The sequence below is a fragment of the Grampus griseus genome (genome assembly GCF_964374135.1).
Source record: "Grampus griseus genome assembly, chromosome: 8".
NCBI classification, from domain to species: Eukaryota; Metazoa; Chordata; class Mammalia; order Artiodactyla; family Delphinidae; genus Grampus; species Grampus griseus.
Genome location: NC_139002.1, coordinates 105,620,789 through 105,634,239, shown reverse-complemented (window position 1 = coordinate 105,634,239; position 13,451 = coordinate 105,620,789). Strand labels below are relative to the sequence as shown.

At 59.9% G+C, this 13,451-nt stretch overlaps 1 protein-coding gene across 1 annotated transcript in view; it reads right to left on the bottom strand.

Moving 5' to 3' along the window:
• LRP5 (LDL receptor related protein 5) overlaps positions 1 to 13,451 on the bottom strand; it is a gene marked incomplete at its 5' end in the record, with an annotated part of 108,644 nt that overhangs the window by 50,363 nt on the left and 44,830 nt on the right. Inside the window, one exon of the mRNA XM_082659760.1 lies at positions 1,298 to 1,694. Within this exon, the coding sequence (XP_082515886.1) occupies positions 1,298 to 1,694 (397 nt within the window). The remainder of the gene's footprint in view (positions 1 to 1,297; positions 1,695 to 13,451) is intronic.

The following is a 13,451-nucleotide window of genomic DNA, read 5'->3' as shown; positions in this document are numbered from 1 at the left end:
CAGAGCCCGCATCCCGACACGGGAGCTGGCCACGAGCTCCTGCCTGCCTGGCCCTCAGACCCCGGGGGCCCGCTTCTCACCCCCACCCCCCCTCCCAGGGGGACGGCCCTGCCCCTCGACAGCACACAGAGCAGCCTCTGTCTGTCCACTCCCCCCCCAGGCTCCGCGGTGCTGCTCGAGCCCTGGGCCTGTCCAGCCACAGCCCCGTGACCCGCCTCCGAGGGCTGTGCCGCTGGGCTTCTATAGACAGAGGCGGCTCCACAGCAAGAGCACGTCTGAAAGCCCCGGGGCGGGGACCAGAGTACAGGCTCCCTGGGCAGAGGGGCTGCAACCCCTGCCCCCCACACACAGCAGGCACCTTGCGGGGTCGCCTCACACTGAGCCTCAGCCCTGGGGCAATGGGAGAAGCACCTGATGCCTTGTGGGCACTCCGATGGGGCACGTGCCTCGTGGGCACAGTTACAGTCAATGCAGCTCAGTCACCCCCCAGGGACCTTCCCGGGACCAGCTGCCTTCCAGGGCTGCCCTCCCAGCCCCTCCAGGCCATCCCCAGGACGTGGGCCCACATCCCTCACTGAGGGCGGGGGGCTTCCCCTGCAGCCCCAGCCCCCAAGAGGTCCCAGCACTCCTCCCCTCTTGGGGCCTGCCAGTTTTGTGTTCTTGGTCATGAGGTCCCAGGAAGGCACTCAGCTGCTACCCTCTGAGCAGCTGAGGGTCTCAGAAAGGCTCCTACACTGATTGACCAGATTCACAGAATCCTAAATTGCAAAGTTGGAACCAGACTGTTAGGTCCAATCCCCACCTCCCAGCTGTGTGACCTTGGGCAAGTCACTTAACCTCTCTGGGCTTCAGCTTCCTCCTCCGTACAACTGTACCTACCCCACGGGGCGAGAGGAGGAGAAAAATGTGCTGGCTACGTGGAACGTGCCTGGCAGAGATCTGGCACGTGTGCAGTAACTGTTGCAGTGGCCACCACTCTTGTTACCATTATTAAACCAGAAATCACCCCAGTGGAGGGCTCCATCTTACAGGTGAGGAGATTGAAGCCCAGGGGGAGAAATGACTTACCCAAGGTCTCCAGGGTTTTCTATAAAGGTAACCAAGTTCTGTGTCAGAGCTTCTCAAAGTCTGGTCCCCAGATCAGCCCATCACCTGGGAGCTTGTTAGAAAGGCCAGTTCTCCTGAACCAGGACTCTGGGAGCAGGGCCCAGCCATCTGCTTCATCCTGACGTGGGAAGAAAGCCCCAGGACCACCGGCCCCCCGCAGCCTGGCTCCCACGCCCGCCCCCAGCCTTACCCCATCACGGGGTGCAGCACGATGGCGCGGGGCTCGTCCAGGTCCTCGGACACCAGGATCTTGCGGGAGGTGCCGTTGAGGCGCGTCACCTCGATGCGGTCGGTGCCCGTGTCCGTCCAATAGAGGTTGCGGGCCACCCAGTCGACTGCAATGCCGTCGGGGTCGTTGATCTCGGTGTTGACCAGCGTCTGGGCCCCCGACCCGTCCAGGTACGCCCTGCGGATGGCACGCACCTCGTCGTCCGTCCAGTACACGTAGCCCTCCAGCGGGTCGTAGTCGATGGCGATGGCATGCCGGATGTCGTCCACCTGCAGCACGATGTCTGTGAAGTCCGGCGTGTCCAGCGAGATCCTCCGCAGGTCCGTCCGCCGGGCCAGTAGCAGCACCTCCTCGGCCCCTGTGGACACACGAGCAGTGGGGTCAGAGGCCGGCGGCAGGACAGGAGACCGGGCCTGCAGTGGGCGTGGCAGGAGAGGGGCTCAGCCAGGTCCCCGGGGCTTCCTGGCAAGGACAAGTAATGTTAGGTGATGTTCGCCGAGATCTTCCTACACAGCCACTAGTTCATCCTCAGAGAGATCCGTGAGGCTGGCGCTATTTGTATCATCATCTCACAGATGAGACAATGGAGGCACAGAGAGGTTAAGCAGCCAGCCAAAAGCCACACGGTCGTCTGGCTTCAATCACTGTGTAAGAGCTGCCTCACACTCAGTCCCCCTTCTCCCCTGCAAGCCCCTCTCCTGGCCACAAACCAGCCCCAACTACCAGTCCCGCCTGGGCCCTGGGCTCCAGGCCCCACTCGCCCACCATACTCCTCAAAGCCCCAACTGGACTCAAATGCCACCTCTTCCCTGAAGCCCACCCTGCCTCCCCACACCCATCCGGCAAGGCAGCTTCGGGTCCCATGACCATACACGTCATCACAGGTCCATGGCTCCCAGGTGGCCGTCTCACCCACAGGGGTGAGCGCCCTGGGGGCAGGCGCCCCATCTCCCCCTTTGTCCCCCCAGCAGTATTGCGTACTGTTGTGTGTTGGTTTGTTGTGATTTCCAATCTGCTTGTTTACGACTTAAGTGAAGTTGTTTTTATCTGAAGGTGAATCTGTTTACGTGGAGGAAGCTGTGCCAGGGTGACGTCATCGACATGTCCTTGTCGATACACTCAGCTGGCGACGGGCTCCACTGGGGCTTCTCCATAAGGACAATGACGCAATGGACATTGAGGCTTTAAATACCAAGGGTCTGTGAGGACTGGGCAAGGCGACTCCTGGCTGAGCTCCTGCCATGGACAGGCCACTCCTGGTCGGTGGTGCTGTGAGAGCGCACAACAGCCTCAGGAAGAGAGAAGACAGCTGTTCCTGCCCTGGTGAGGCGCCTCCTCGTAGGCAGTGGTACAGCCACGGAAGGGCCCCTGGAGTGACGACCTTCAGAGCAGCCCACCTGGCCCGCCGTCACCAGTGCTGTCACCTGCTAGCGACGTGCCCCGGCAGCAAGGGACCTGAGCTGGCAGCCAACACCCAGCTTTTTTTTTTTTTATTATTTTTTGTGGTACGTGGGCCTCTCACTGTTGTGGCCTCTCCCGTTGCGGAGCACAGGCTCCGGACGCGCAGGCTCAGCGGCCATGGCTCACGGGCCCAGCCGCTTCGCAGCATGTGGTATCTTCCCGGACCGGGGCATGAACCTGTGTCCCTGCAATGGCAGGCGGACTCTCAACCACTGCGCCACCAGGGAAGCCCAACACCCAGCTTTTAGTTGGACGGACTGACTACGGAGAGCCAACTCGTAGAAAGCTACACCTCAACTACATTTGGACTTGACATCCTTCACTTTCCCTTTGCCTGGAACAATAATGTAATTGGTTTGGAGTATATTATTTCTTTATTGACTTATTAAGAGACATTATCCCATATGGTATTGGCTTGTGAACTATTATTATTAATATTATAAATCCTAATTCCCACAGTGAACCTGTGTTAGATAAATTATTGGCAAAGACAGTCTTGGTCTCTGAGCATAACTTGCCGTAAACAAAACACATCTGACTCTGCCCTGGATCCTCCCTGGACTCATCAGAACTCCCAGCAGAAGTAGCCTCACGTGCTACTACCTGGAGCCTCACATGGACTCAGGGACCCCAGGGGTGCTGGCCAGCCGTGACTCGGACACCTCCGGAGGCTGCTGGGGTCAGGGTGTGGCCCCTCCCCCAGAGCTGGGTCACAGTCCACGCACTCATTCTGGACCTTTCTGGTCTTCAGACTCCTGCTTCCTTGAAGCAGGAAGATTAGGCTCACAGACACCTCTGGCACCCGGGGGCCACTTGCCTGGTTTGATGAAAGGCGCAGAATGGGGAAGGACCCACCTGAAGTTACACAGCTGTGAGGGATGGGGGCAGCCCAGCATCCTCCTTATGCCGAGGCCCCCAGGCCTGGGCTCTGCAGCCGACTGCCTGGTCTCCTCATGCCTGGTCCAGCCACAGCCCTCGAGCAACTGACCGGCTTTTTGTCACAGGGGTGGAGCCCTCAGAACCCAGCGTTTTACAGGGGTTCTGGGGCCCCCTGCCCTGCATTTCAATTAAGGGCAGGAACCCCATCCGGACTGTGCTGCTCTGAGGCCCAGAGTTCATAACCCGATACTCCCGCTAGAGGGCGCGCACGGACAGCATGGCTTCACGAGCCCAGCGCTGGGGAAACTGGGGCAGATGGGGGGGAAAGGGAGGTGCCCAAGGTGCCCGGCTACGTCGGAAACGTCCCAGATCCAAACTCAGATTTCGTTAGAGGTGTCCATGCAAGTTCTGGTTTGGTATGTGCTGGAGGGAGGGGAGGGGAATTCTGCATTTCAACCGATCGTCTTCTGCTGGGCTCCATTCCCAAAATGTTCTAGTGACATCAGACCCGTTTTTCGAGGGCCAGGTCGCAGGCCTCCTCCTCCTCCAGGAAGCCGCTCCTCCCTCCCCTCCAAGTGGATGGACTGACCACACATACATGCCTCCTGCCCCTCTGCTTGCGCACCGCCCTTACTGGCTCACAGGGATTCTGGCACATTGCCCCTCTGCGCTCTGCAGCCCCCAGCACAGGGCCATGCCCAGAACAGGTGCTAACATCCTAGGACAAGCAGGGAGAATTCAGGGCAGAAACCTCCTGGCCCTGCCCCTGCTGTGTGATGCTAAGCAGGTCCCTAACCCTCTCTGGGCCTTAGTTTCTTCATTTATAGTGAAGAATCAGCCCAACCTGATGGTGTCTGCGTCCCCATTTAGCTCTGACATCAAGGGGACCATAAACCAAACTCTACGGAGGGCTCTGCCTTAATCTGCCACCATGGAGGCTGGGGGAGGGAGCTCCCCAGAAAATGCTGGGTCCCGATGGAACCAGACGCTTGGTCGCCAAACGTATTTCCAGCCTGTGTCACCCGTCCCTGTTCCCATGATCCTCCAGACACAATCACCTGAAATAGCACAGTCCTCACACCAATCTCTGAGGTGTGATCACGCCCCATTTTCCTGAGGAGGAACCCGATGCAGAGAGAGGTTAAGCTCCCCGCCCAAGGACACACGGCAGCAAGGTACCACGAAACACTTCAATCCCCGGAGCTGGTACACGCAGGAAGCCCAAGATCGATGCGCTGGCCCAGCAGGCTCGCTCACCCCCCCGGTCTCTTTGTGGGCAGCTACACTAGGCCAGGTCCCGGACCAGGTGCTGGGGCTCGGGGTGGACACAAAAGATGCGGGAATTGCCCCCACGGTGCTCCTGGGGTCACAAGGCAGAGACCTTCAGTGAGCAAGACCATTAACGAATCAGTGCTGGGAAGGAAAGCTGGGGTCACGGGCACCTGTGAAGGGGGCCGGCTGAGACTGGTGGCGGGAGACTGGCCTCCAGCTGCAAGAGCCTCTGGGCTCCATGTGGCTGTGACCATGCAGCAGATTCCAGCAGCCTGTCCCCGTGGGCACAGAGCCACCAGGGGCGAAGTGTGCCTGGCGCCAGCCCTCTGGTAACCAGGTCAGTACAAAGCCTCAAGCACACCCCGCCATCAGGGAACCCCATTTTCAGCATTCCTCAGGATTAAGTCTCTGTGGCTGAGGCAGTAATTAAACTCTGGGATAAATCTGTAGGTGTTAATTGACTCCAAGGCTGGGGTGGGGGAGGTGTCTCCGACACCCTTGGGCTGCAGAGCCTTTGAGGTTTTTACTTGAGTTTTGCCGAGAAAAATGCAGAGAACAGGACCCCCAGGAAAGAGCGGCGGCCCGGCCCGTCTGCCTGAAGGTCTGAGCAGGCGGTGCCCAGCACAGAGGCGTGGGGCACGCCATCCAGGGCCAGGCCAGCGGGGGCAGCTGTGAAGAGGGGACCACGGGCCTGGGCCCCTTCCTTGACAGATGCTCATCAGGGCAACCTCCAGGGTCGTTTGTAGGGAGGTGTGAGCGGCAGCCTGCTTCGGGCCCCCTGGGGTGGGCGCAGGGCGCTGTGCCGGGCCCGGAAGAAGAGAGGCCAACCCCCTCCCTGGGACCAGACACAGAGCCTGGGGAGGAGTTCGTTTAAACACCAGGGAAGTAAACTGTTTAGAAACTAACAGTTTGGCCAAATGGTTTCCTCTGGGGTTGTTTAAACAAACAGCCTGCCCCACAGAGCTGCCAGAGAAAGTGAAACCTTCCCTCCTGGCTGCGCAGAGGTCCCTGGAGCCTCGTCTGGGCAGGCTCCTGACCTCTGCCCCTCCCCCTGCACGCAGGCAGGAAGGAGCGGGGGCATCCGTGCCTCGGAGCCAAGCGCAGGGCACGGGGCACAGGCCAGGCCAGGGCACTGCCTTCCTGGCAGTATGTTCGCCTCAAAACAGAAAAGCAGACTGGACAGAGGGCCCAATGCCACGGACACGTCCAGCTCAACGGCCTCCCTCCCTGCCAACATCCATTCAGACCAAGCCACCGTCCGTTCTGGGGCACCGTCCCTGTGCCAGGCCCGGGATCGCGCAAACGAGGGGACACAGAGAAGGGCTGCTGTAACATCCCCACCAACCGGGTGGCTCGGATCAGCAGAGACTGATTCTCTCTCAGTCCTGGAGGTAGAAGTCAAAACCCAAGGTGCTGGCAGGGCCGCGCTCTCATGGAAGGCTCTGGGGAGCATCCTTCCTCGCTCCTTCCGGCTTCTGATGGTTGCCAGCGATCCCTGATGTTCCCTGGTTTGTGGCTGGATCCCTCCAATCTCTGCCTCCATCTTTACGTGACCTCCTCCCCTGTGTGTCTGTGTCTATATCTCCCTCTTATAAGATGACCAGTCACTGGGTTTAGGGCCCATCCCAATCCAGGATGACCTCATCTTAACTTGGTTACAACTGCAAAGACGCTACTTCCAAGTTAGGTCACATCCACAGGCTCCGGGGTGGGGATTTCACTGTGTGTATTCGGCGGGGGTAGGGGGGACACACGCACGATTCAGCTCCCAACAGGTGCGGAACAGAGGGTAAGGGGACAGTCTCCATAGAAGGATGGGTTCAAGGGCAGGAACTCCAGACAGAAGGGTTGGCATGGGCAGCAGCGTGGAGGCCGGAGGGCGCAGGGGCCGCCCTGCAGCCCTGTGGGCAGGAGTGGGGCTGACCATCGACCTCCCCCTCCCCGTGGGGTCTGGTCTGAGTTCGGAGGCTGGGTGCCCCCCGAGGGTTTGAGTGGTCCCGCAGGCCACGACTCTTCCCTGAATACCTTCTGCCCGCAGGACGCCGGGGCAGCTCTGAGCCCACCGCTGTCTGCAAGGAAGCCTCGTGCAAATGGAAGCTCGTGCTTGTAGCAGGAGCCCCGCCACAAGACACACAGAGAGCCAGCCACCTGGAACAGAGGCCAGCAAGAAACCCAGGTGAACACCCGCAGTGCTATCTCTGGACCATTCCAGCCGGCCTTCCGGTCTCCAGCAGGGGTCTGTGTGCTTTCTGTCAAGGGCCAGGTGGCAGATGCTCCCGGCTCTGCGAGGCCACGGCCACTTCTCTCAACCCCTCGGCTCTACCGCGGCCGCTTGAAAGCTGCCACAGACGACGGGTCAGCAAAGGTGTGCAAAGAAAATGTCCTCCGTGGACACTGACATCTGAAGGTCCCCTCATTTTCCCAGGTCACAAAACGCTCTTCTCGTGACGTTCTTTCAACCATGTAAAAATGTAAGAACGAAACTTAGCCCGCGGCTGCCCCAAAACAGGCAGCGAGCAATCTGGCCCGTGGGTGGCGGTGTGTCAACCCCGGCACGGGAAATACGTGTGACTTTTACAATATTAGAAATCAATTCTAATACTAAGGGAAACTGCGTCAGGAGGGAGAGCAGGTACAGAGGGGCTCTCAGTGCTCTCCACTCCACTGTCCTGTAAACCGAAAACTACTCTAAAAAACAAAGTCTGTTAAGTATTTTAAAGAAAGGTAAAAGGCATATAAATCAACAAGAAGACTACCCAGACCCCAACAATAAACACGCAAAAACCATAAACACAAATTAACAGAAGAAGAAAAACACAACCAATAAACACAAAGAATGTAACTTCTCCGTAATTTGCAAGTAGAAGCAGGAGGCCAGAGGCTACCAGCTCGGTTGCAAGACGGGTTAACACTCTGTTGCGGGGGGTAGCACGTCCCCCTAACCTCCCAGGGGACTGTCCCGGGCACACGTTTCCTGGATGGCAGTGTGGCTCAGGGACCCTCTGACCCGGCAACTTCCCCTCTGAGAAGCCAGCCCAAAGCAGCAGCTAGAAATGCACATGGATTCCTGGTCACAGAGGGTCACAGAGGCTTGGTGAAAACAGCGAAACCCACACACCCGAGGGAAAGAACCTGTAAACGATCTCAAGATCCCACAAAGGAAAGCATTACATAAACGAAGGGGCTGGGGGTCCAGGTCAGCCGTTACACACCCCAGACAGCACACTCTGGAGAAGGGCAGAGGCAGGAAAAGCTCGCGACATGACAAGCAGGAAAGTCAGCCGTGATGCTGCACCTACAATAGAAATCACGCAGAGCGCTGTGAACGTGCGCGTGGAGAAAGGGCAGGACGCACCTCAAGACGTTAACAGCGGCTATCTCTGGGTGGCTATCTTATTCTCTCCGGTATTTTTCTGGATGTCTTCCTTCCTACAGTGAACACAAATGTTACTTTGTAACAAGAAAAAACCAAGGCTTTAAAAGAGGGGTGCACGCATTCGTCCTTAGAGGATCGCATGGTCTAGGTGGGGAGGTGGGTCTGGACTCCGGGGACCCACCGGGTCTTTCTCACTAGGCCACCTGTGGGGGGGTGGGAGAAGCGCCCTAGCCCTCCATTAAATTGCCACAGGCCGGGGTTGGGGGGACGGGGTGCGATCTATTCGACCTCCAGGTTCTGAGCTGTTTGGGGGTGCAGAACAACAGGAGAAGGAAAGGATGGGGCAGAAGCACCCACAGCCCCCCAGACAGCCCAGCAGGACACTGCTGGCGGTCGCCCAGTGTGGGAACCTACCTGAAACGGCCTCACGGTTAAGCCCCTCCAAGCCCCAACGTGGGGAAAGGGATTTTTCACTAAAGGGCAAAGTAACAGCGCATCCCAGGCAATAGACTGACCAAATTAACGCCGATGAAAGAGGCAGGGCCCTTGACCTCCCGCCCTCCAACCCAGCGGGCAGGGTGGACATCACCTCCACCCCTCGCTGAACCAACTGCAGGTCCAAGGTCACGGCCCCCGGCGGGAAGGACCAGCCCCCCACACATAGAGTCTCACGCCCCAAGGTCCCCCCAAGGCTGCACCAACCCCAGAAGCTTCCTCCTGCCACAAGCGCAGAGCCAGGCCCAGCACAGGCCGCCCTCCACGCTGCAGTTTCTGAGGCCATAAACAGCTTCACAGCTGGCAGGCAGCTGGTTTCTTTTTGTATTTTAGCAATTGATTTTCTCCACTGCCCCCCGGGGGTAAGTGGTTGGACAAACACTGAGACCACAAGCTGGCACCCAGGCCCAGGAAACCGCGCCGAGCGGCCGCAGGGTCACAAGGCGCAGAGGAAGTGGCCAGGCCGGGCACCGGCTCCGCTGGAAACCCGAGGCCCGAGCAGCTGTCCCCCCGCACGGCCCACCCCCGGCCTCCAGGCCAGCACTCGGGGAGGCTGCAGCCCCTGGGAACCACCAGCCAGACAGGCACCCCAGCCTGGAGCTGGGGCTGTGTGCACGGTGTCACCCCTGCCCTGCGTCCAGGGGTGGCCGGATAGCAGCCAGGTTAGCGCCAGCCCTGTGACCCCCAGAGGCCAGCCCCACTGCCTCACTGAGCGACGCTGAGCGAGTAACCTGGCCTGTGTCCTCACAGGTAGCACTCGGGTGTGGATAAGGTCCCCAGCGAGGCTGGGAGGTCCCATGACAAAGCGGGTGAGCCCCGGAGCTCGAGGCCACCGCCCCAGAGCACGTCTCCTCCCAGCGGCACTGAGCACACACCCAGGTACCCATGGGGGTGGGGAGAGAGAGACACGTTTGAACGAAGTGTGGCCGGCTGGACAAATTAGAAGTGGGCAGCCTGGTCCCCCGAAAGGCAGGAGTGCGGGCTGAGGGCTGTCAGACAGCTGCGGACTTGCATGAGGAAGTCTGCGTCCCACCTCTTCAGGCAGGTGGCTCAGTTCTTTAAAAAGCCCACACGGGGGCCTTGCTGGTCCACACGGAGGGCAGACCAGAGGTGTCCCACAGACGGCCTTGGTGCACCACATGTGGCCGCCCCCGGGGCCCAGGCGGTGCAGGGCAGGGGCTGGGGCAGACCCTGAGCCACGCTGTCCGGGTTCAGATCCCATCTCTGTCCCTTCTTCCGTGGCCTTGAGCGAGCTCTGCCTGTCCTTGGCTATGAAGCAGGCTAGCCACAGACCCTCCCTCACACAGCGCCACCCTCTCCCCCACCCCCAGCCCCCAGGAGCACCAATGAGCACAGAAACGTTATTACTGGGCTTGCCCACCCTGCCCAGCAGTGGAGGCCAAAATCACAGAGTGGGCTGAGCCATACGAAAATGCCACCTCTCTAGCTCAGAGGTGGTCAAGCATCAGTGGTTTACACGGTTGAACCCAACTCAAGCGCCCTGCACTTGACAGCTTATAAGGCACTTTCAGAGATGCGATCTTGTCCGATAACTCCCAGGTCGACGAGGCACGAAAATCCTGCATTTCATCGGGGTCACAGCCACGTGCTGCGGGATCCGGGACAGACTCAGATGTCTCGACTCCCACCCAAGCCTGTCCCTGGGGGCGGCCGGGAAGGGACATGGGGAGGCCCGTATTGGCACAGTCGCCGGAGTCGTTCCCGGTCCCAGGACGACCAAAGAACCTCAGCTCTTCCACAGCAAAAGCTCTTGAAGGCAGCTAGCCGACTTCCCAGCTCTCTCCCCGGGCCTGGCGGGGCCCACGGGAAGCCAGCATCCCTCCCTCCTCGTGGAGGTGGGAACAGAGCCTGACACACCTCTCGAGGGGCTGGCAGCGTCTGAACAGAGGCCTGAAGGAGCCCCAGGGGTCAGCCCAGCAGACCCGGGGCCTCTGGTCACCGCCCCCAGGGCACATGGAATTGGAGAGTCGTCCCAGGCCCAAGGGCACAGTCAGTGGTACCCAGACAGGGAATCTGCAGCTGTCACCAAAGCCAGAGAGGGCACGAGGGGCACATGGCCAGGAAGGGCAGCCTGGGAGCTGGGGGGGTCTACAAGGGCCTGGACCCTAAGAGCCCAGAACTTGTCTCCAAAGCTGAGGGGAGCCGTCTCAGCTCCGGGGTCAATCTAGGGCCAGGTTGGAGCTGGGCTCAGCTGCAGAAGCAAGGGGCATGTCCGACAGGCTAGGAGGGACGGGGCTAGTAGGGGAGGGGGGTGACCGCAGTCTAACTCTGCGGCCAGTGGACACGGGCATCCGTACAGCTGACACACCCAGGAGGCGCCGTCTGCCTTGGGCCCCAGCCCCACGATGACACTTTTCTCTTTCTAAGAATATGACATGCTCCCCTCTCCTCTTTTATTAGGTTTAAAAGTTAGTCTTCAGACTCAGACACAAAAGAACACATGCTGTGTGGCTCCATTTCTGTGACGCTCCGGAACAGGCAAAACTAATCCGCGGTGATAGAAGTCAGGACAGCGGCTGCCTCCGTGGGGCGGGGGAGCTGCCAAGGGCACCAGGGAATTTTCTGGGTGGTGGAAACGTTCTGTATCTGTCGAGGGGTGGTGGTTAGGCTGATGTATACAACTGTCAAAGCTCATCAAAACGTACACTTAGAATCTGTGCACTTTATTGTCCGCAAGTTATACCTCAATTTCTTACAAAAAAAAGAGTTAGTGCTTGGGCTTGTTACACAATTTCCTGGGACTGTGCAATCTGATTTTCTTGCTGTTAAAAATTCACGGTCCATGGCTGAGAGCGGCAGCTGCCTTCTGTTTGCAGAGCCGACGCCAATCACAGCCCGGGCGGCGGCGGCCTCAGCCACAAGGGCCTCTTTTCTTTTCCCTTCGACCTACTTCCCTGATAAGTGACAAGACAGCCAGACTGGGAACAAACGCACCCCTTATTCCTTGGCCCTGAGCCTCGGCTAATCCTCCCGGACAGACGGATGGATGTGAGGGGCCCAGTTGTCAGTCTGCCCGTCAGACCCGACAGTGGACGCCTCTGTTCCTTCCGCTGTCTCTGCCGGCCACATCCCCGCCGTCTTTTTGTTTCCTGTCCCCGAGAACATCTGTTAAAACTCCTTCTTGGCAAGGTGCGGCAGGCGGACTGCAAATCACCAGGCCCCCAACTCCCGCCCTGCCCCGACGGCAGCCTCATCTGGAAAGGCCGGGGCGGGGGGAGAGCATGACACCCCAGCACAGCCTGGCCACCCCCAGGCGGTGAAGCCACACGCCCTGGACACGGGCCCACGGGTCACTCGCCCAGGTTGCTCAGGCCCGGAGGAGGGGGGCGCACGGCCCAGAAGCCTCCGGGCACGAGGAACACACAGGGACAAAAGTCAAAACAGCAGGGCAGGTCCCACAGAGGTCCAGCCCAAGGGCAACAGGAGTCTCCCTCGGACGTGGTGGCAACTCCCAAAGAAGGCCCCGCTGCTGCCGTTTTTAGCCCATTCCACATAATTGGAAAAACATGGGGAAAACCAAAGCCAGCTGGGCACCTCCGTCTGTGCAGCTGCGAGGGAGGGTGCGGGGAGGCCCGTGCTTCAGGCTGGAGGGCGTGCGGGCGCACGGCCTGGCCCAGGATGGGCTCCTGGCCCGCTCGCGCCTGGGGGACAAGAGTCACTCGGCCCCCCAGGTCTCACCCAGCCCCCAGCAGAGCCAGAGCTGAGGAGGGGCCACTTGCTGTGACATCCTTCCCAGTCTCAGAACCTACAGGACCCTCCCTGGGGACCTGAGACACGGCACCCCAGAGCCAGTGGGTGTTACCCAACCCGCAGGGCCGTGGGACATGAGACGCCCCTCAGGCCAAAGGCCGGGAGTCCCGAGTCTCCCATCCTGAGTGTTCCGCCCCCCCCACCCCCGCACCCGGAGCAGGGGGAGGTCCTCTGATCTCCCCAGGTCACAGGCGAGGAAACTGCAGCTCGGAGGGCTGACGGACTCCCCGCTCTGCCGGCGTCCAGCAGCGAGCGATTCCGCCCCCACTGCATCCTCTGCTTCTCGGGGGACCCCTACATGTCCCTGGGATGTCGCAGGCCCCCATTCTCTGGGGTCCGAGCATCACCCCATCTCAGTTCCTTCCTTGGGGAAGGCAATGACCCCTACACAGGGCTGGCTCTCATTTGCTCAAAATCAGGAAAAGATGGGATTCACACATGTCACAAAAACTTCTTCACCTTCAGCTCCACGAAGCGTAAAAGGTCAGACGCCTGGGATGAGAGCCCCAAGAATCCACAAGTCACGCCCTGGCTTCAAATCCTGAGGTGTTTCCGGCTGTGCGGGTGGCCCGACCCGCTGCCCAGCGGCTGCCTGGGGCTCGTGTCCAGTGCAGAGGCAGCTCTCCACCTCCCATGCCCTATCCCTTGTCGTGGAGACTGATTTGCTGGGGCCGGGGAACCTGGATGTGACATAAGGGGCCGAGCAATTCCAACACAGCCAGGTCCCTGCCCCCCCCAACCCAGAAACCCTCCAGCCCGACGCCGGCCTGCATCCCACAGAAAGGAGAGCCACGTGCCCGGCGCCCTCACCGGCTGTGTGAGGAGGGCTCCCCAAACCCCACGCCCCCTCCCAGCTCCTCT